Source organism: Pyxicephalus adspersus, chromosome 4 (genome assembly GCF_032062135.1).
Source record: "Pyxicephalus adspersus chromosome 4, UCB_Pads_2.0, whole genome shotgun sequence".
NCBI classification, from domain to species: domain Eukaryota; kingdom Metazoa; phylum Chordata; class Amphibia; order Anura; family Pyxicephalidae; genus Pyxicephalus; species Pyxicephalus adspersus.
In genome coordinates this window covers 40541267-40564998 of record NC_092861.1, presented here as the reverse complement: position 1 = coordinate 40564998, position 23732 = coordinate 40541267, and the positions used below count along the sequence as shown (strand labels likewise).

Here is a 23732-nt window from a genome sequence, read left to right as displayed (position 1 = left end):
TTGTAGGGGATTTGTTTATGCAGTCTGCGCTTTCTGTGATAGACAAATTTTTCTAGGTATTAGTGAGCTAAAAAGAATGCTTGGTTTGGTATAGTTCAGCAGTGACCTGAGCAATGGTACTAAAGTTGGAGGTACCCAATATTTGAACCAACTGAAAAAGAACATTGGAGTAAATATTGCTCAGCTACTGGCAGTTGTGTGAACTCCATGTGCACCATAAAAGTTACAGTCTGATGGGTATACAAGCAGTTGCAAGCAAAAGTGGTAGGCACATGCTAATGCAAGAAGGTGAACATCAGAACACAGTAGACCGGAGCTAAAGACTTTCTTTAATGGAAATTGTTGGCTTCTTAGCTACAAGCCTTTGAAGAAATGTCTGTGGTTAAATGATGTTCACAACTTGAGAGGCACTAATGCCTTGTTTCCCAGATATGTCCTGAACTTTATGAACTGCAGCGGACATAGTGGAGTGCAGAAAAAGTGGTGTCTTGGAAATGTCCTGTCTATGATAAACTTGAGGGACACAGGTGGAGCGCTGCTAAACCTAGTGATGTCCTAGAAATATCCTGTTATAGGAGAAATGGAGAGGAAACAAGAAGAGATTATGAATCTGAGAACTAGTGTGGTTCTGTCCATGATTGCCATGGAAGGCATTTTGAAGGGACACTTTTTTCAGGTGTGTAGCCCTGAAGCATGTGGTACCCATCTCCTGTCATAAAATATTAATGAAGAGTGTATTGATAAATATTTCACTCGCTGTAGCACAACTGACACTAAATAAACTGCTCAGTTCAGTACTAGCTGTCTTCATGTATATATATGCATACCTATGGACTTATTCTAACCTGGTCAAAATAATCTAGTGATGTGTACATGGATTACCTACAAAACTCACTGGCATCCCAAGCCTCAATAACTTAATATGCAAAAAACAATAATTGCAATATGATCCCCATTCCCTAGCACACTTGTTTTCCTTTTGACTGGTGAGGCCACTCATTACATTTGGTGGCCAATTGGATTGGAGGAAGAGGTGGACCAACGTACAACTACAGGTAGTCCCCGAGTTAAGGACATCTGACATACGCATACTCCTAGATAAGACTTCCCTGCTCGCTCAGGACGGAGGCTTCATGGGGTGGGAGGGGACAGTTTGCATGACTTGCAGAAGAAGTCTTTTGGTAAACACAGCTGAGGTTGTGGGTGATCTTAAAGGCTGAGCTGTTCTGCAAACTTTGTAACTTTTTAATGACCAAGACAAACTCAGCAGTTGTTTCTTTTTGCATATCAAAGCACAGCTTGCTCCAGAAGATAATGAATGTCTAGGCTCCATAAAGTTTTTTTTTTTTTTTTGCTTTGTTTGTGATTAACTCACAGTGAGGATTTTATACAGTAACTGACACCATGTTGTGCGTGCACAGAAATGTAAAAATAAATAGTATGTTGGGACAAACATCTGTCCTAATTGCATTTACTAAAATAATGAACCTGTTCTGACTTACATACAAATTCAACTTAAGAACAAACCCACAGTCACTATCTCGTATGTAACCCGGCTGACGACCAGTATTTCATTTGTGACTATTTATTATTTAGAATTTAGATTTGTGAGATGCAAGGGAGCTTTGAAAATAATCTGGAAATACCTGAAGGTTTGGCTTATTCTCCGTAATATTAAAAATGTATAATATATAAATATTAATTTAAATATTTTAGCCCTTTATTGTTAAATTTAGATTGCAATTTGCTTGCAAATATTTAGCATTGCAATTATCAACCAAATATGTCCTTTAATGTCCTAATCTGTTCAAGAAATGTATAAAATTTATTGTGATGGCTTTGATAAATAAAATGGTATAAGATGATGGATACAAATATTTTGTCCTTCACTAATTATCAAGGCTTTATACATCTATGATGAATACAGGCAGAGCAAACCGTAATTCACAGAGCTAGATCAGTGGAGGATATTGTACATGGAATATAGGAAGAGAGAACAGCAGATGGAATGTATTATTACCATACTGACACCATACTTATTAGTGTCACTGCTGTGACTAATTACTGTAGCAGTTTGTACCAGGATTTTTCCTGTGACTGTGGAATATCTGAACGTGTGAATTGTACAAGTTGACACACACAGTACTGTACCTTAGTCTGCTGTGTTTCATGATTTACAACTGTTCCTATTATTCCAAGATGCAGTTTCAGTTGCTGAGAACAGAGCTATGTAATACTAGATATAATGGAACACTGATTCCCATTGTTCCACTTTTCAGCAGATAGAAACAGCAACTTAATATATTTCATGACTGTTTGCAGTCATTGTAAGTGCATCGTTTTTTAAATGCTGAAAAAGAAAGATTTGTTTTATGTAAGTGGAAAATGAATGGATCAAAAAAACTAAAATGTTAAAATATACCACATTATCTGAACGCACTCCAAATGTCACTCAACATTAAATATAACTCTACATAGATTAGTATCTGTACAATCCAACCTTTGACAGTAAAGTTTCAAGGAGACTTATTGGGTGGACTGGGTAAGGGTTTGTTCCATAACCTATTGGGGCTGTGCCTGACTTTTTAGCTGATCACGGTGACCAGCATCACCTTACTTAAAGAGTATAAACACCCTAAATCTTTATTTCAGTATGTTTGGTATTGTGCCCTATTAAATACAGTTTCCTAAATTAATATTTCTTTGTAAAGTTTTTTACCTAGAGTTTATCCAGCAACAACACTAAACCTCTGTCTCGCTTGGAAGCAGTGTTGTCAACCTTCTTTTCAGGCTTCTTTGATTCATCTTGGTACTGCAGAGCTGACAAATCTAAAAGACTTAAAGAGCAGCCCAAAAGACAGCGAATATAGTAGGCTGACAATGTTGCCGCTAATTGCAATGCAGTCAACAGAAACAAAAAAGCTGCAGATTATACTGTAGTGCCAACCTCCCCTGTTCTAATGAATAGGAGTGGCTGGGAATCACGGTGCAATGCACTGTTGCTTTTGAAAGAATCACACCATGGCTGCAATCGTGTTCAAATTTGTAACCTGCAGTGTTGTTTGCCAGTCCCGGGCACACAACAACAGTTTGCTATGCACACAGGAGCAACTAACTACACGCAGGGAGGGTATCTGTTTAAATCCTAGGATTAGATGAGGAGACATTCAGATGTTTTGGAAAGTAACACATCCCTCAGATATGTATATCTTCTGTGTATTTCCAAGTTAGCCTGAAGTTCAGTTTACAGAGCCTACAAGGCTGCAGACCTTACCCCACTGCAGGATGAAATCTGTAGCAATGGAAAAATGTGCTTGAACAATTCTATGCGGCCAAATATTCTATATGATAGGCCATGTTAGGCTAAGATTGGTGTTCCCCCTGCAGAGTTGCTAATGATCTTTTGTGGGAATACTGGACAGGAAACAGCTGTATTTATCAAAGCAGCACACCAGTGTAACATTTTCTTTTTTATTCCATTTCTTCTTACAGCTGGACATTCCATCACGGCATTTTCCTTATGTTATAAACTACTAAAGCTCTCAGTGTCTTAATATTTAGTCTCATAGTAACACTTACATTAACTGTATATTTGGCATTGTCTCCATAACTTTCAAATGTGTATGTAAAATCATTAAACCTATATTAGATATGTAAATAACAGATCTCTATCTAATCCATGTTGCTGCAACATTGAGGATGCAAAGTTATACGGACTTCTACAGCTGATGGGTTTATTGGTATTCTGGTCTTTTTATAAGGAGGATGATTGCAAAAAATCTATGTCCTTCCCAATACAAATCTTTGTTTACAGAAATATGGGACATGTCAGTCGAGAATTATTTCCTAGCTATCTGTATCGTTTTACAGCTTCACATGTTAAAGATAAAACTGGTGAATTTGAGCAACCTGCATCTTCTAGATAAGGAATGAATTTGCTTGATTTAAACAGGTCAACATTGAAAGATTACTTCATTCTTTACATATCACATGAATAAATACAACCTTCACGGGTCGTTTCAGAATTACTTAACACATTTTTTTCTGTCCTAACACTGCTTTTAAAGTTTCTAATTTACTAACGTTTCTTGAGTCCCAACCTCCTGTGTTGGGACTTTGATAGAAGTAGTTTACTTCTATCAATGAAAATAAAAGAAAATTAACTAATAACAGAATCCTGTTTTATAGTAGAGTGCTCAGTAACTGAAAATGATTTAAAATGCTAATCATGGCTATCAAATTATTTATCTGTTTCACCCCTCTTATACTGTATTTTCCCTAGGTTTTAGTCCCAATGAACATGAGCTCTCCAAGGCTGGAGAGGATACACTTTCATCAGTAAAGCTGGGTGATCCAGCAAGCATGGAACGGATCTGGTCCAGGATGGAAAACATTTGCTAACAAATAAATGACTTTTAGGAAATCCATTCCAGGTTTGCTGGATCACCCAGCTTAACTAAGTAAAATGTATCCTCTCTAGCCTTGGAGAGCTTTAATAAATTAGGTCCAATGACCTAATGTTGTTTAGACTTTGTTTTCCATGTAATGTCATTGAAACCGTGTGTGCTAAATGCCACACCATTGGATACTCCATGTTATGAACCTATGCACATAAGTCCACCCATTGATATTTTCCTTAATCAGAATCATTTTATGATATTCATTATTGGGGTTTGTCCACAGTTTCTTTTGCCCCATGCAGTATTACTACATACTCCAGCAGGACTGGTATACTTTAACTTGTTCCGCTGTAAGCGTTAATCTAAAATGATCAGAAAGTCATGGAACATGATTCTGCCTCTAAATCTATTGTATTATTACTACTATTATGAAATATATGCCTCCCTTCCCTATTTACCGTGGGCGACGTTAACACTTCCGGCGCCGGGGTAAGGGGACATTCCCTATCCTCCGTATGCGTTGCCGAGGAGCGGGATTTCCTTTCAGGGGCGATCCTGGTGGGGGACAGAGCCATCAGCAAGAGAGAGAGTCCAGCCTAGTGTGCCTTCTTGACTTTCTAAAATGGCCTAGTAGCTAAAAAAGTTTGCTGACCCCTGCTCTAGCTACTACATGCTATGTGAACATTGTTTCCTGTATCATGCCATTCTGTAGATTCAAAAGGAAATTAATGTACTGTACTTATAATATACATAGGCAAAGATGCGCCTATGTCACTAAGCATGTAATTATAGAGCACCAATCATATTTAATAATATTTAGTGGGTTATTTCCTTATAATCTCTTTATAATCTATGTAATCTACAATCCCCACAACTGATTAGCATACCAGAAAACAGCTGGATACAGGCAAGTAGTACAACCAGTTTGGGCTTCAATTTACATTGTTAATCTGCTGCTGATCCACTCTATGTGCCTGATTTAAAAGCTCTCCAAGGCTTGAGAGGATACACTTCCATCAGTGAAGCTGGGTGATTCAGCAAACCTGGAATGGATCTGGTCCAGGATTCAAAACAGTTGGTAGCAAATAGCAAATGACTTTGAAGAAATCCATTCCAGGTTTGCTGGTATGACCCGGCTTTACTGATAAAAGTATATCCTCTCTAGCCTTCGAAAGCTTTATTAAATCAGGTCTTGTGTGTCACACTGAAGGAGGTATGGTGGAAAATGCTCCTGTTATCCTTCACCTGGCATTGTTTTCTCTGTTCCCATCAGATGAGGATCATGTTGATTGTTAAGGTAGAATGGACAGATATCTGTTTGCTTGTTTACACTTTTTCTAGGTCTTTCTAATTTTAATTGCTGAATTCAGCCAAACCACCTTTATCTAATTGGCTTCCAAAAGTGTCACATCAGTAGAGAAATAGTTACACAATTGGCCTTATTTATTGTTTTAATATGTGTCTGACCAAAGTACGGAAGTACGGAACTCAATAAACTATTAGGATTTTTGAATTTTTATTTTATATCACATTGTCTTGGGTTTTGTAACATTGACAGATCATATGTAATTAATTAATTCAGTTTAGCTAATTAAATGGTTTCTCTCTGGATTTTTAAGAACTGGATTTTTTCACACATTTTTAGTATCACCACCACCAATGTCCAAATAGCAGGGATGTTATACAGGAATCAGTAAAGCTGAGGCAGGAAGTAGTTAAGCCACTTGTTAGCAATTATAAAATATAACATTTAGAATGATTTTCATCTGTGTGATGTATGGCAGAGATGTGTAAGTCACAAGAGGTTCTGCATACAACTACTGCATATATACAACTAAGTAATTTAACTTTTTTGTTTAAAATTGAAAAAGTGTAATTATACTTATCTCCCCTCCAGAGATTTTATGCTTGTGAGCACTTATGTTGGCATAGAAAATTTATCAGATCCTCCGGGTTTGGCATTTTCTTTCCCATTGTTTTTATTAAATCTTCAGCCATGTTGATTGGCTGGCCTTAGTATGATGTATTGCACATGGAAGTTTATTCATCTGTCCACTTTAAATTACCCTCAGACAATATTGGATGAATCAGCTAACAACTCCATATCTGTTCTAGCCTCATCAGATGTTTTCTGACACAGATATCATGAGTGTTTTGTGTGTGCTGGGCTGAATAATTCAGGTCAACCACCCTTTAATGTTTTTTGGCCGTCCTATTTAGTAAGTTAAAAAGAAAATACTAGTGTGCAAAGTACATTCATATTGAGAGAAGGAACCCCACTAAAATGAACTAGCTGCACTGTATTGTAGTGCATATATACTGAAAAGAGAAAATAAATATTAATAGGCAATATGATTATTTATCTGTAAGCTAATATGTTGTATGTCTATTTTGTAAGTAGACTTCATGTTTTTGTTTAGACCAATCTCTGAGGTCTAGGATCTATATTATATATATAATATTAACAAGCAGGCAATAAATATACACACTGTGTGCAGGCTCTGTGCCCACTGTTATGGTAGCCCATGTGGTAAAATGAAACTATTTTGGAGCTTTCCAGCTACAGATGGTTTTCATCCCTATGGGTAGGTATGGTTTCCTCTGCAGTGATGTATAGGCTAGTAAAAATAAACCCAGCACGGTGTTCAGCAGGTAAGCAAGTAGTAAAACAAAATACCTGCTTCAGGTGGGGAGCTGCACAGTAGTAGGATTAAAACCAACAGCCTTCAGGTTTAGGGTTGTTCACTTTAAGCAGTCTGATGTGTGAGGGGAACTTGACCTCTGACTCATTTTGTGTGAAATTTTACCAACCTTTGTAAAGTCAATGAGCTGCAAAATACTTTACTTATCATGACCCCACAAATCATTGTCCACACTATATACACATGTATTTATTTAAGAGATCAGTGTATGACTCAGATTGAATGATATACAATATTAATCAAAACTGATGTTTGTTTTGCACGACAGTGACCTCATAATTATTGTTAAATGACTTGTTGCTTCCTTATTATTATATACTTACTGATTGAATTATCTGTTTTCTAGCCACTGGTTTTTATGAGGCACATTCATTAAGAAAAGAAAAAAAACATCACTTGAACTTTAGAAAGCTAGATGTTAAAGGAAAACTCCAGCCAAATGTAAAACCAGTATACCTGTTTTTTATGGTAATCCTTAAATGTCCCTTCTACTTGCTTGTCCTTGGAAGTCCTGTGCCTCTCCTCCTCCTATTACAGGTGCTGTCCACCTCCAGGTTCTGTCACTTTCCCACACTGTCCACAGAAAAAAACGTAGTAAAGTCACATAGGGGGTTCTTTAGCACTACAAGTAAAGCAGAACTATAGTTAGAGAAAAAAGATGGTGGCACCAATGTATTTAAATAACAGCAATCAGACATATAAGATTATTTTATTGCAGAAGGATTCTGAAATAAAGGACCCCCATGATCGCAACTGAAATGACCTGCTTAGTAATTCTGTTTTTCACCCCGACATTGTAGCAGAAATCATGCCTCTTCCCTCCTGGGACGCAGAAGAAATACTTTTAAATGCACCCACTCCAGACTGCTTATTTCTGACATAAAAGACTGACCAGAAAACTTACAATGGAGTGTCCCAGATTCACCCTACTTTGGATGTTTAGAATGAGTTTGGTGACATATCAGTTTGGTGAACTTTGTAATATGGTTGCTGTGGAATTACAGTGTACATTCTGAATTAAGCACAGTTGTAGAATTTTCTGGATAGCGTGAGTGGCTCACTGATTGATCGAGCTTATTGGCTGAACTTGCTTTTCAAGAAGAAAAGAAGGTCAGTAAAAGAATAGCTCTCAGGCTTTGGATACGTAGGCGACTTGTTGGCACTATCAGTGAACATGTGCAGTTTGTTGTTTCAACATCTGCGATTTGAAGTAAAGCAGCTGAAAATATGCAAATCCACATCAAATGTAAGATACTATGCACGTGCAATGTAGCTCTGTTGTACATAATGCGCCTTCACTAGGGTTACAAGCCAGTTTTGTTTTCAGTAAGCACATGTATTGCTTGCATGAGACATATCACAATGCAAGGTACCTAAAGGCCACTGTACAGCTCTATTCTATCAAACCTCATTAGCTTCATTTCTGCATTTATTTATGTACCTGACGTCAATTAGTTAACAGGAAACACTGAAGTGTGTGTGGTTTCCTGTGCAGTTATGGTTGTAAGGTTTATAATAACAGAGGCTGGAAACCCGATAATAATGCTAATGTAACTCATAACTCAAGATTTAGTATAACAGTTAGATACTCACATTTTGAAAGAAATACCTTTAAAGGTGTGAAGCATTTAGACATATAATGGTTCTGTTGTTATTTGGCTAAAAACCTGTTTGTCAATAAACATCAAATGATTGCAGTAGAATGATACTTCAAGATATAAATTAGAAAACTTGAGGATGTGCGTGTTGAGTTCATTGTGGGTTTCTGTATATGTCTTCAATTATATATACAAAAAAAGAAATCCTTAAAAAAAGAACATGTAACACTAACACTGTTAGTTTTAACATGTCACTGTATAAAACTATAAATAAATATTAAAGCTGTTTTTATTTAAACAAGTTTGCTGCTTTTATTAAAATAGTACCAGGTGATTAGGGATGAGATAAAAGTTAGGTCAAACATAATGGGCCTGAAAGCTCTCCAAAGCTAGAGAGGATACACTTTCATCAGTGAAGCTGGGTGATCCAGCAAACCTGGAATAGATCTGTTCCATGATTAAAAACATTTTCTAGCAAATAGCAAATTACTTTAAAGAACTCCATTCCATGTTTGCTGGATAATCCAGCTACACTAATGAAAGATTCTTCGGTGTGTACCAACCCCCTAACTATACGCTGTAAAATCTAGCTGCTCTTCTGTTCATATATAACTTCCAGTCTTGATGGACTCAGCTTATTCCCTATTGTCTATTTCCCAAAAGGCTGCAGTGTTTTGTTAAGGGGGCGTATGATACAATCTCGAAGCCTCCTTTAATAATTGGGCTTCCAGGTATATATCCCCTCACCTAGGTAAATTAGTACGCCCTACCCATTCGCAGAAAGAGTTAAAAATATAAAAAGAGACACCAACACAATGAAACAAGTATTACATTACAATAAAAACACATCACATACTTTAATTCCCCAGTAGTAAATCCTCATTCATGTTTTTCAGCCAGCAATGATGTTATTAAATGATAGATCACTGGCAATGTGGTATTTCTTCAAATTCCGCAAATCTGTCATGGATATATTCAGCCACCTCTGGAAATATCAGGGATTCTCTGCTGTGTTTCTGCAGAATCATCAGAATTTTGGTGAAAGGACTGCAACTGGTAAACATCTTTGCTTGTTGGTTCATTGTGATTGCTGTGGCTTTACGTAACTGGATGGTGTGATTGATGTGGATTTATTTTCTGGGGGCATAAGGAGGCTTTTCCATTATAAACCTCATACAAACACCAACATCTTTTTTAGATTGGCAATGTGGGCAAAAGTCCTGCCCCTCAACATTGGGACTTACATTGAAGGATGTGTTATGATACAGGAAGGAGGGAGGGTATGCCCTGTCTTCATCTTTTTCTAGCCTCCCAGATTCATTATCTGGATAAGTCCCTAATAATGGGAACTCCATGCTTTTTTATTAGGGAAAATAACACAAACAGCTTTAGGGCATCCCTCATGCATATTGTATACAATAAAGCATTTGTATAACAAATCACAAAACCCTCTTCCCACCAAACTATATATTTTTTTACATTATTTTTGTTTTTGTTTTTTTTTGTATTGGGAGAGCACACCCTATGCTTTTTTGGTTTGGCAGCAGCTTGCCTATTAGGCCTAAATAGCTAGAATTTAAATTCAAGATTAATATCCCATCTCATCTTACATAGTTGCATAGTTAGTTAGGTTGAAAAAAGACATTAGTCCATCAAGTTCAACCCCTAGAGAAATAAACATACAGACATAGTTTATCCAGAGGAAGGCAAAAAAAAACCCAGTTCAATTTGTTCCAACAGGGGAAAAAAACCTCCTTCAAGGTTTATTGCAAAAATTGAGTTTACTGAACCCTTGACAACCCCTAACAAGTTTGCCTATCTGTGCTGCTGATGATCCTGCCATGGAGGTCTTCAGGTGTTTTTAAGTGCTAGTCCTGCATTGTCACCCTGCCATATGCCTCTCCCCAATGAAGACTACAAATGATCGAACAAAAACATAGCACAGTTATAGTCAATTATTATCAGTAAAAACAGTCCATAGTAATGATCTGTGGTCAACACAGGTGTGAGTGCATGTTATTTAATAAAGGTTTTTATTTAACTCTTGCAGATATACAGGTATATATAAACATTTTGCTTTGCCTCTCTAGTATACCTGACATAGCATCGATCTGTCTGATCTATATGGAACTGCACAGTTTGAGCATTTTGGCACATTGTAAAAGCCTGTGTATATGTTCAAGCAAGCACAAATTTGCAATTTGTCCGTTTATTAGCAAAGCAATAGCTATATGTCTTTGCTGTCTACCACGTTTGTGTGTAGTTAAGATGTAAAAAATTTATAGCCAAATCCTCAAAAATTAGGAGTTTTGTGTTGCTGCTTATCCTTTACCATGCCCCTGAATGGGCTGCCAATGAGATGGACAAAAAAATAAAAATATCCAGTGATAATGGTGGTGGGCACAGACTTATCATGGATTAAAGTGAATGCAGAGACTTATACAATACAGACAATTTATTCTTGGGGCATGGATTAGGTATTGGTTAATATAATTTATATCTGTTGGCAGTTTTTGGCAATTGGCAGGCATATCATCCTGTAATAATGTGAATAATGGTAAATGTTATGTGTGATCGTAAATGGGTATAGGTTATACTAAGCCACCTACTGTTTTGTGAGATAGCAGTAATGTGCTATATGCCATAACCCACAAAAATAATGAAACCTTACCCTTAACCCCCCCCCCACCATGCACACAAACAATCACAAAATGAAAAGCATCTTTGTATCAAGGCCTATGTTCCCTGTTCCTTGCTGTTGTTCATATAGGAATGTTTGGGGTTCTGTAAAATTAGTTTTCCCCTAAGTTTTGTAAGTAAGTAAACAATGGATATCACTATTGTAGAAATCAGGAACTCAGCAAATAGTGAATGCTTGTTCAGTAGATAAAAATATATTAAGCATTTATTATACGATACTTGCCTCCAAAAAAGAAAATCCACTTATTTACAAGAATTGTTTGACAATGATTTGGTTTGTCTTTACAGCTCATGGGACAATATATAGCCATTTGCCCATAATAGAAGCTCAATGTTACTTCTACTACTAATAATATTAATACTAGCATCAAAATGACCACAACACAACACAATATATTACAAAACTGATGAGGAATATATAACTTTAAAGAGGACCCAATCTTATCTATAAAGATAAAGCAAATTTCCTTAACCTCTACATTTTATTATATTTCTAGGTATAAATATGCTTCATTTACTGTATGTCAGGACATGGGATACTTACACTGGGCCCGATTTATTAAAGCTTTCCAAGGCTGGGAGCATACAGTTTGATCATTGAATATGGGTGATCCAGCAAACCTGGAATTCTTTTGATGGGTTCCATGATAGCTAGGTCTGATCAACAATAAAGCAACCAATGGTTTATTTAAATACATTAGTTTATTTCTCCTTTCTGATTCCATATTTAGAAAATTTTTTAGGATATTGCATTGCAGGAATAATATGTTTATATGAGAACATTCCTCCAAACACTCAGGACATTTGTTGAGTATGAAACATACGTATCCTACATAGTGTTAGCACAGAACTGGGCAATTTTAATTTAAGAAGGTTGTAATTTGAACAAATACATAAAATAATGTTTATTACTTTGCTAAAGTAGTTTGTGCTACAAAGTATATGAGTATACAAAGATAAAGTACACAAAGATAAATGTATCATGGACCTGACATCTCATACATACAGTATTTTATTAGTGGAAGGCAAGGTGATTATTTTGTATTTTTACTGAGCATATTTTAGTATGTAAAAATTTTTTTTAACTCTAAACATTAAATAATCTTAATATGAATTTCACAATTTGTAATGTTTGGTCTTTTGTTTTGTTTTTTTGTTACTGTATCAATGTAATGTAGTAGTGATTTATTTATTAGCTGGTAGGGGTGGAGTTCATTGTCAATTGAACAACTGTTGAGATATGAGATATTGCATGTAAACAGAAGTTTCATTTCAATGAGTTAGTTGAAGCAATAAGTCTAGGTAGCGCTGCAAGTCAGTAAGCAGAACATGTGTTTATCACCTTGACCTTGTATGTGCATATATTAACAAATTCTGTATTGATTTATTTTTATGTAACTTTGTTGATTGCATTAGTTTCATAAATCCTAAACTCTTTTATATGTTCAGTAAAAAACATTGACCATGTAAAGTATATTTCCTTTACTAGTCTAGACAAAGGGCAATTGATGAAAACAGGAACCTGTGTTTTTCTTCTTTTCTGTGCGGTTTTGTACTGTTATTTTCTGAGTAGCTGCCCAACACTATCTAAAAAATTGTGGCAGGTGAATGGAGTCCTCCCCACCTTATACTGCCAGCCTCTACATTGGTTAAAGCTTCAGGAAAAAGTTCTGTGATTTGCAGGCAAGAGAGAGGTGTAAAAATATATTGCAGAAATTTAGGACAAAACATATAACTATATATTTGTTTAACAATTATCAAACATTCTAATACAAAACCCAGTTTTTGTTTAGCTTATAAATTGGGTTACATGCTTGTTCAACAGTTGTGGAAAATAGACTGGAAAAAAAAAGGCATTGACAGGAGTCAATAAATGTTACACAACATTACACATGGGGGTTATGACGGCGCACAGTACTGGAAGGTTACTGCTACAGACAAATAGCTGCATACTATCTTATCTATAGAAAGACATTTCATTTACAGTTTTAGGTTCTCTTATTTGTTCCCTTCCGAAACTGAATACTGATTGGTGGGTGCAAGCAGTGCTTCTTTCTTTCGGTATGAGTCTAAGAAACACTTCCTCTTTATGACTGGGCTGTGTTCATTAAGCATTGTGCGTGGCTGTGAAAAACAGCAACTTACATGAAATCCCTAAATGGACACAGTTCTTCTTAATACAATGAGCTTCAAAGGAAAAGTCTTCAGGAGAAATAATTGTCCAGAAGCATGGAAGAAAAGGAAGACCATGAGAAGAGTTAACCATGGTGGGCTTCCCAGAGCAAGCTATGTAGGTGATCACATTTATTACTTTTCTGTTCTTGGTTTTAAAATAAAGAATTTTCCCAAACTTTTTTATGTTTGGATATAGTTGAGTATGGGTAGAACCCTTTTCCTATCGGTGAATAAGTAATTGCCGGAATGATTCATCCTATCACCTAGTGATACTTGTCAACTTAATGTACAAGGACAATTTAATGTAATTGGAAATCTAAAATTATACAAACAGTAATTAAAGGGAACTCTTCATATGTGGACACCGTGTTTTGGTGAATTGCCTATGAGGGGATTTATCCATGCAGTTCCTTTTGTGGCAAGACAGGAAGTAAGGGAAATTGACCACAAGAGTTCACATTTTACTGACCACGGCATATTGTAGGAGATACATTTGATTGCCATTTCTGTCTGTTTCTAAATGAATGTAACATTTCTGGATACATTCTTTATCTGTAAAGCTTTTAAATAACAATGAAAAGAACATTGCATTCAAATAACCACCATAGCAAGGCAGGTGTCGGCTTTTATTATACGAAAGATGACCTATGATTGCTGTGAACCCATGAACAACTTGACAAGCCAAGGTAAATCATTTAAACACTGATGGGGTCCAGCACTTGGATTTTGTACCTTTAAATTGGTGTATTTTTCTGCCTCAGTGTCTGCGCAGACTGGCAGACATACCTCAGTGTAATAATGTGTAAAAAATCTGTGGTTATCAGCAAGTTCCGTTTCAGCCTAGGTCTTTGTCTGTAATTATGTATTGCATCTCAAAAAAGAAGTTTGGATGCTGGGCCAATTTACCAAGGTATGCTGCAGCAGAAGCCTGAAAGCAGTTGTTCTATTAACAATATACAGTACATGGCTATGAACCAAATTGATCTGTTAGAGCTAAATTGTACTAAAGATTGTATAGTAACAGCTGCACATAACACATGTTCTGCAGCTATAGCCAAAATATAGTAGTAGATATGCTAATTGTGTGAAGTATGGAGGGAAAGCATGGCATATAATTGTGTGAACCATATTAGTTGTCTTTTTCCATGACTTTAGAAAGAGATCTTTTTTCCCATGTCCATATATTTTATTTTTACATTGCCCACAAAAAAAGTATTTTGGATAGATAAAGAGAAAAAATAGAAAATTTGGTTTGTATTGATCTCTATATCTCTAAAATAACTGCACTTACTTTTCCACTGACCACAAATAGAAATGAGGGAAATATCCCCACTGGGGTAACTGACAGCAACATATGAATAAATCTCAATTATTTTCCAGGACTGAAATACAAATTTCTTTTTCAGGTGGATTAGTGCCCATATATGTATTCCATCTGTTTATTAAGCTGTTTGCCTGGAGTTCTGTTTAAAAGAATTGAGGGTGTTCATATGCTTTTCAGAATGACTTCATTTTTCAGAACTGAAACTGTCATGTTTGTACGTAAGTGTGTTTATTAGCTTCCTTAGAGACTTGAATTTGCAGTGCACAAGTTACTTAAAGCCTGACTTCAGTCAAAATGCAAAATGCATTGCTGAAATACTTATACATGATCAGTTTTACCTGCCACAGAATATGTCCACATGCTTGCCAGAATTTAGTGCCAGGTCTAAGATTTCAATATTGGGCCTGATTTAATAAAGCTCTCCAAGCCTGGAGAAGATAAACTATCATTGGTGAACCTGGGTGATCCAGCAAAATCCTGGAATCCTATAATGGATTTTTATTAAAATAATTACCTTATATTTTGCAAATGTTTTCAATCATTGTCCAAATCCAACCCGGGTTTGCTGCATCACCCAGGTTCTCCCATGATAGTCTATCTTTTCCAGTCTTGGCAGTCTTAGAGAGCTTTTTTAAATCAGACCCATTCCCTACTGCAGTAAAAAATACAGCCTGGTCCATGACCTGGCTTTGATTTCCTATATCCCCGGTGTGTGGGTTCAGGCATCATGACATCACTCTGGGGGAAGTTTCTTGCCCTTTGAGTGACACACATCTCCCTGCGCATGCACGGTTAAGAGGTGAAGAGAGTGCAGCGGTGTGCCACTCCGTTGTTCTCACCCCTCTCCTCTCTATAGTGCTGTGCAGCACTCGCTCATGCATCATGCAGTTGTTTGTCGTTGGAAAGGATCGTGAAAGATCCTTTCCAAAGACAATTATGACATGTGTGTACATACCCTAAGTATAAGGATCAGAGTGCAGAGGGCCAGTAGTATGTAACACAGGATGCAGGTCCCACCCAAATCATCCTAGTAAGGATATCCCTCTCTATTCTCTGATATCCACTTGGCATTCTTCCACTGTATTCATTTTTCAGCCAAAGCAGTCCTAAGCCTAAAAGTTTTATATAGCAACATATTCCTGGCATCCCTTTAGATTTGAAGTCAGCATCATCCAATGGCCAACATGAGGAGTAATTTGAAGTTGAACACCCCGGTGACACCACTATGTAAATGACTATGTAAAGGAGTAAAGTAACAGTACTAAAGTACACTTTGTACTGAAATACATATTTCCAGTTAGTAAGAGGGAAGATGTTGAAGATGAGGAATGTTCTGCCAATTAAAAGCTTGGGACCTCACCCTTCTTTAAAGGAAACCTGTCATAAAAAATATGCTGACCTTCGTATAAAATGTTGTAAGCTACTTGGCTGTGGTGCTGATCTGGCTTGAGTACTTACTGAGCCTGAACAAGTATACAGAATGGTAGCTTCGTTTAGCTTTTGGATGCTTGTTTGAACTCAGTGACTAAGAATGTATTCAAGCTAGAAAGAGATAGAACATATTTTCCGGTCAGCAACTACAGCCTTTATACTACATGAATACAAGCTCCTAGAAGAATGCAATAAAACAATGCTTAAACTCTCATGTCGTTTATAGTGTTTCTAGACTATTGTAAAAAGTTTATGGACATTTGACCATCACACCTATTATTTGACCTTTTAGTATGGGAACAAATTACTGACCTAAGGTGTATGCAGTGACAGGTACTGTTTGTTATACATTAAAAATGCAATTTAGACAATTGTTGCTTCTAATCTTGTGTTTCCAAACTATTTCTAAAAACAGTTTAGGGAAGTATTTTTTCTACAGAATATTTGGGTTCTTGTGCATAAAGCCAGCTACACAATAAAAAAAAATGTATATATAGTCGTATCCCACCATACACAAGAAGAAATAGAAGCTGCAGCAAGTATCCTAAGCCTTCCTCATTTCCTGTGCAATGGACTAAATTCATAAACAAGCATGTCCTTTTGATATGTGCTGTCCATGGGCCTTACCTATTAGGTGTTTGCTTTCCATTCTTTCACTCAACTAGTGTCATCATCCATGACGGTGTTACTTAGGGTGGAAATGTCCATATCTCTAGCCTGCAACTTGTATCCTGATTAATAGGAATCCTAATTTCTGTTATGATGGGACCTCTGATGTAACGAGCAAACATTGTCATTGCACCAAACACTTCTAAAACCTTACCAAAACTAAAACATACACTTTGGTTGGAGTTGGACTTTACAAGAGTACATTTTTAGAGTATAGAATACTTGTATAGTGTGCTTACATCTTTGCTGATGGCAAAAACAAGTTCTGCAGATTATTTACTGTAATTACAGTGACACTTCCCTTTACCAAGTATCTGATCCAAATAACAAGATAATTAGGAACAGCAGCTCAGCCCTGTGTTGCTAATTTCATTAATTTAATGTCTTACTGAATCTTAGCCCTCCTTCTCTTCAAACTATTCACACCAGCGATCTTAGGAAACAATTGCCTGAACTTAAGTAACCCTGTTACAGAGAATGACTGATAAAATTATTACATTCACAATTAATAATATTGGCAATTGCTTTAAAGAATGAATCACATTCTAATCTGTTTCTCAAGATAATTTTCACTGTTACATTTATTCAGAAGGCAGCATTTATAAGAGAGCCAGCAAAAGTCAGATAACATTTTAGCATCTTTTCAATATTTTTTTTATAGTTCTGTTTCTATCCCAGTGGTGGGATAATGAGAAATGCGTAGTTATTTTCATTTCATAATCATTAGACAGTGGATTGGCATTTAGTGGAAAAACACTGTATACATCATCTCCGCATATAGGTTAATATGAACTGAAAAGCCTTCTACAGACACCCAATAACTGTTTATGGAAATGATCATAAGCCATTGTTTTCGGGTGGCAAAGCATGTCTGTACAGTGCTACTAAGATTGTTCCATTCCTTGAATGCAGGGACAACAAGTGTCCTTGTGCAGGGTCAGCAAATTGATTTGGAACAGTGATTTGTCAGACAATGTCGGAGGACACCCATACCCATGCTAGATTTTTCACCTGAGATGAATATAAAAGATCATCTCCTGTGTCAAGCATTTGGACGTTCACACAACAGAGTAGTCAAGTCAAAAAAGCATGCAGGCATTTCTAAGTGGATTGACCTCCTTGTTCATGTGACAGTGTTATACTGGGTGAAGCAGGAGACACTCCACACTTTTGTTCCACTTTCTGACCTTAAACTTAGTGTTAAGGGCATTGGGCTGTCCCAAGAGATTTTTACAATAATGCTTAGTCATAATGAAACTGATTCTTTTTTTTCCATAAAACAGCTTTTGTATGGAAAACTGTCCATACACATTCCTCAAACATAAAAGCAGAGCCTCAGGCATTTAATAGGACACATAATAAGCTCACAGCTCTTTAAATATTTTTGTATAATTTGAATACTGGTAAATGTAAGCACCTAAAACTTTCTATTCTTGGCAGACCAGAATGGTACCTGCCATCTTCTTGTAGTTATTTACAATATCCTGTCCATTTTTCTCTGAGCTCTCTCTCATGAGCATGAAGTTTCCAACCACAGAACCGCCACTAACTTTAAGTAAACTCTACAAACTTGAATATAATAGGATGAACACTTACTGGAATACTCAAACTTGCCCATCTGACACCAACAATCACAACAAGGCCATGGCTAAGATCACATTTTCCCCGGTCTGGTGTTTGTTGCAATTATTAACTGAAGCCCCCCACTTGAATCTGTATAGGTTTTTGCATTGCCTTGGTGCCACATAGTTGTTCAATAATTGCATGAATAGGGAATAAGAAATTGCTCAGTAAATATTTATGAACAGTTTCACCTATCAAACTATTTGTAATTCTGTTGAGTTGCCTTTTGGGTCATAAAAATTTGCTGTGCAGTCAGGATAGCACCACAGGTCTATTTATAAAGCAGTGAATCTGACACTTACTGAAACATTTCCTAGTGGAAAACCAATTACTGCCATTGAAAAACATGGACCTGGAAGGTTTTCCTTTGGAGAATGTTTCAGTGATTATTAATATGATATATTTGTTTAAGGATATACATGAAACATTGAATCGTTGAAAAAGACCTACTGGTATTATATAATCAAATATGAAATGATGTTAACAAGTAGAAGCCCCTGTCTTAGGACCTCTCCTTAGAATTCCACCAAACTTGTGATACACCTCAGAATACAAAGCACTGTGCTTGTAACACAATGGTTTTATTATATATAGTCTTGCTTTGTTGACTTAGATCACACCACATGACAGCTTCATGAAGCCATGCAATGTCATTCACAATATATTGGTTGACTTCTATACATTTAACAACAAAGAATCTCTTTAAAGAAATCCTGTTTTAATGAGCGGTCATTTAAGCCATCTATATGGGAATATTACTTTATATTTAGCAAATGGTGTCATATGGGGGTTGTCAACAGCCTAGCAAAGCTGATCATAAACTTGAAACATTTACCCCACCCAGGTCCAGTCCAAGTTTCATCAGGATTTTACAAGCTACATCTGTGTCCCATTGGGGACTGCTCAATTTTTATAGTCATGATGGCATTACTTTCTCTTGTAAAGGCCCCGAAAAACTTAAAAAAAAATCAGTGGCACAACATTTTAGTAGTGCACAGCATATTTCAATGTGGACGGCAATCTAGTAGCTTCATATAATTCTGAGCTGAGTGGTATGGGTACTTCTTATTTGTTTCTCTGTAGACATTTCATTGTGAATAATATTTCTGGCTGCAGTAGTCTAAATTTATATTTTGTGATATACACCGGAAAATTAAAATGACCGGAAAATTAAAATTAGCATTACAAATATTTTGCAAGAGAGGAGGTAGTACCCCAAAGTTAAATAAATATGTTCTTTAATAGCATACACCACAAGTTATCTCAGTGGTGGTTTATGGGTAAATGTAGTAATAGATTTGTATAGAAAGCTGCATGAGAGTACCAAATGAAAGCCAGTGTTAAACCCAGAAATTGTTTTAAGCCGAGTGGGAAGAAATTGTAGGTGGGTGGCAGTGGGTATTGTAACCCAACTCTTCAGTAACCACCCAAAAACAGCCAGCTGGTTACTGAAAAGTGCCGGGTGGTGCACCCAGCTAAAAGGGCCTGGGGAGAACACTGAAAGCCTTGTTGCTCTGGTTAGTCCTAAATCTATATTTGTACAACATTCATTCAGTAAGTGTTCTTGTCTTACATACATATACTGTAGATTGCTGACCATAGGAAATTCAAGCTAATACATCTGTCTCCGTGGTTTCTGAAGTAATTGTCTTGCAAGACAGTCGCCTGGTTACTTATACTTCACAAAATCAGATCTGTAAACTTTGTTCCCATTTGGTAATGATTGTCTTACAACTTCCTAAAATGCTCTGTAAGGAGAGAATCTGCAATGAATAAGAAGTACATCTTGAACATCTAATCAGCCTTCAGCCAATATGGCTTCCACCATATTCCCATATATTCCCATATATTTTCTGTATAAGGCTTCCACCATATTCCCATATATTTTCTGTATAAGGCTCATCTCTATGACAGTCTTTTTTGCAACTTTTATTCTGGTTGAATTCAATTTACTAATCAATAAAAAATATGTACTGTAGGGGAATAGCTTAAAAACGTACTCACTGCAAGTATTTCCAATTTCAGGGCGCTCTGCCTACTTTTATTCGCAAAAATCATCAACACAATTCAATCTGTACAGGTTTTCCTTTGCAGTCGATTAGTGTCATGACAGCCTGGCAAGAAAATGTCCATAAACACAAAATCTCTCGGTCACATTTTAGAGATTTTGGCCCCACAGTCCTGAACACAGGGAGACCTGCTAGGTTGCACATGGGCTGTCAATCTGATCCTCCTGGCCTTAGGCTGCAACTTTCCTCTAGTTTAAAAGAGAAAAGTTTTATTATCAATGGCCAGATGCTCCAGAGCTATTACCAATTTCTGGCTCACCCATTCCTTCCAGGATATTTCTGGCCTGGAACCCAAATAAAGAGCTGCAAACTTGCAGCATTACAAATATTCATGGCCCTATCCAGGTCCTGCAATCCCTTTTCCAGGCAAGGGCGAGGAAGATGATGCCAAGTACCCTCCAAATTTCACATCATATGTTAAGTATTGCTACAGTACCCACAAATAGACATTTTTAAAATAAATACTCCCTTTTTGATACTTTTAGTTGCTCCTGCAGTTGGTATTATTCATGTGCCATTTAATATAGTTTTATATATATATAGTATGAGACCATACTTACTATATGTAAAATAACTAATTCTATGAATCGTCCCTTTCCTCCATTTGTTGTGTTGTATTCGTAAGCATTGACTCACAGTATGCATGACAGTAAAAGTTTACAGTTTTGTGGGTGGAATGTGCTTGGATAATAACATATTTTTGTTCACTGTATGCTAGCAAGATATTGTTTCAAAACATTGAGTGGTAGCTATGTTGTATTATCCACTTCTCATCCAAGTCACCTACGCATATGGCAGGAGCACATGGCATGAGTTCAGATTCTTTAACAGCGCTCTCATTTGGGAAATAATTTAAAAGCTGTGATATGCTATATTAAATGTAATGCTCCAAAAAGTTGTGCAGTGGAGAAGTGCCAAATTCTTTTATTCCCCATATGTGCAGTCCACTTGTTCCAAATGAGTCTGTGTTCATCCTTGTTTTTTCCACCTTGGTTTCCTTTTAATCTCCTCTCACAGCTATGCTTTATATTTTACTATTGTAATCTCTAGAGTCTATGTCATCTAAAGTTTTTTTCTTTAGGAATATCTAAAATGTTTTATTGTTTTATCTCTTTTTAGTTACTTAGAGTATGGTAAACGTTTTAATACTGGATTCTGTAGAACCCTAGGGTTCCTCTAGACGTTGCTAGTGGTTGCTTGAGCAATGACTAGTAGCTCATTGTGGTCTCACATCCACAATGACCATCAATGACATCCAAAGTATGGGGTCACCTCTACACTAATCACCAATGTAAAGAAGCCTTTTTTTTTTGCACTGGCTACAATAGCAGGGGGGATTTTCCACCGAAAAATAGTGTAAGATGATACTTTAATATTTTTTAAAAATATTGAGGGGAAAAATGTTGGGATAGGCTGATATAGGGAATGTTTCATTTTTTCTGCCATAATATCCCTTTGGGGGGATCCCTTTGTTTGGTTTTCTAAAGACACAAGTAGTAGTAAAAATAAGTAGTAAAAATAAGCTATTAATTGGCATTTACAAGATTACAGTAAACTTGTGATCGAGTTCGATATGCGTGTCTTGAAGTGCAGACTGAAAGGAATATGTTTAGGGGGTAACACTATATAGGTTTTATCATGTCTGTCTTTTCTAAAAGTGATTTTAGTAGCATGTATTGATAAATATGTAAACCATCCAAGAGATTTACAGGATGCCGTTTATTTAAAAGCAAGAGTGCATAGGTGGGATCAATAGTTCCCAACGCACAGCTGACTTACTATTCATTAAAAAAAAATGCTGTTTTTTTGTCTACTGCCTTTAGTAATGGCTGCAATAGTCTGCACTGAGATGTTACTTTTCAGATTTCCTGATTTATGTTCAGATACAATAATGTTTACATATGTAGGTGCATATTTATTTAAAGCCAAATAAAATAACTGTTCATGTGTTTCACTAAACATTGTTAGCTGCTCTATCATTCGATTTACTGCATGTTCTTTCTTTTGTCAACATCGTAATTTTGATGTTGAATGATGGATCCTTTGGGGTATTATAAAACAAAGTTAATAAATGAAGACAATAATGTTAGTTTGCAAATGATCCCAGAACTAGATTTGGCACTAATAGTATATTTAATTTAATGCAAGACTCCTGGGAAACCTAGTCTTACAATTGCTCATTGAATGCAGCTATATTCCTGTCTGTATAAATGCAGATTTAATAGTGCACATGTGTAATTGCATTCGTGCAAAAGAGAATGTTTTCGGAAGCAGTGGTGCACATCCTATTTATCCTTTATAAATTGGTCTTATACTTTCTATTTTACTTGTATTTGTTGCTGTGTAAGCAGTGCCATTATACAGTTGACTTTTATTAGTTCCCTAAAAATGTATTATAATCCAAAAGAAATTGGAATGTTGCATGTAACCCATCACAACTTTTCTTGTGTTCTGGTGCATTTGAGAGATCAATCTATTCACAACATATAAGTGCCACATTTAGCCAGGCACAGACGGAATGGGGTGACAAGAGCACTGGTGAAAACACATGACTGCTGACAACCATAGTTCTTATACTCCCAACCTTCCATCATGTCCCTGACCCCTTACTAAAAACACACGAGACCATACTATGTCTGTGGAGAGGCCAATGGCACAGCTTTATTGATTTAAACCAACATCTTATACAACCATTTTTATTTTAACAAATAACCATACCTTTGTGCCAGTCACATCAATGCCGTGCACACAAATTATACCCCCATAAACATGTGAAGACCTCTCTTCACTTCAAGTTCCAGATGGACCTTCAACCAGTCCATGGGTTCTTATCAGGCTAAAAGCCTAACCGATGTCAGCTGGCGAGGTATAAAAACCATCAATAAAGCTGTGACACCTTGTAAAAGACTAGAAAAATAGGAGGGGGGAGTAAAAGACCACAATAGGGCGGTAGGGTAGGAAGGCACTTCAAATTTGGATGAGCAGCTCCAATGAGGTCAGTAAATGCACCCTCTTCCTTTGTAATCAGTTGGATTACTCCA

At 36.5% G+C, this 23732-nt stretch overlaps 1 protein-coding gene across 9 annotated transcripts in view; it reads left to right on the top strand.

The window, feature by feature from the left end:
• Positions 1-23732, top strand: part of DOCK10 (dedicator of cytokinesis 10) — a 164388-nt gene that overhangs the window by 36996 nt on the left and 103660 nt on the right. For 2 of the 9 annotated variants that reach the window (XM_072407927.1, XM_072407926.1), the window contains exon 1: positions 13519-13690. The exons of the other annotated variants lie outside the window; for them this stretch is intronic. In XM_072407927.1, coding sequence (XP_072264028.1) covers positions 13559-13690 — 132 coding nt within the window. In that variant the 5' untranslated portion in view covers positions 13519-13558. Of the gene's footprint in view, positions 1-13518; positions 13691-23732 lie in introns of those variants that run through there. 9 annotated transcript variants of the gene reach the window in all.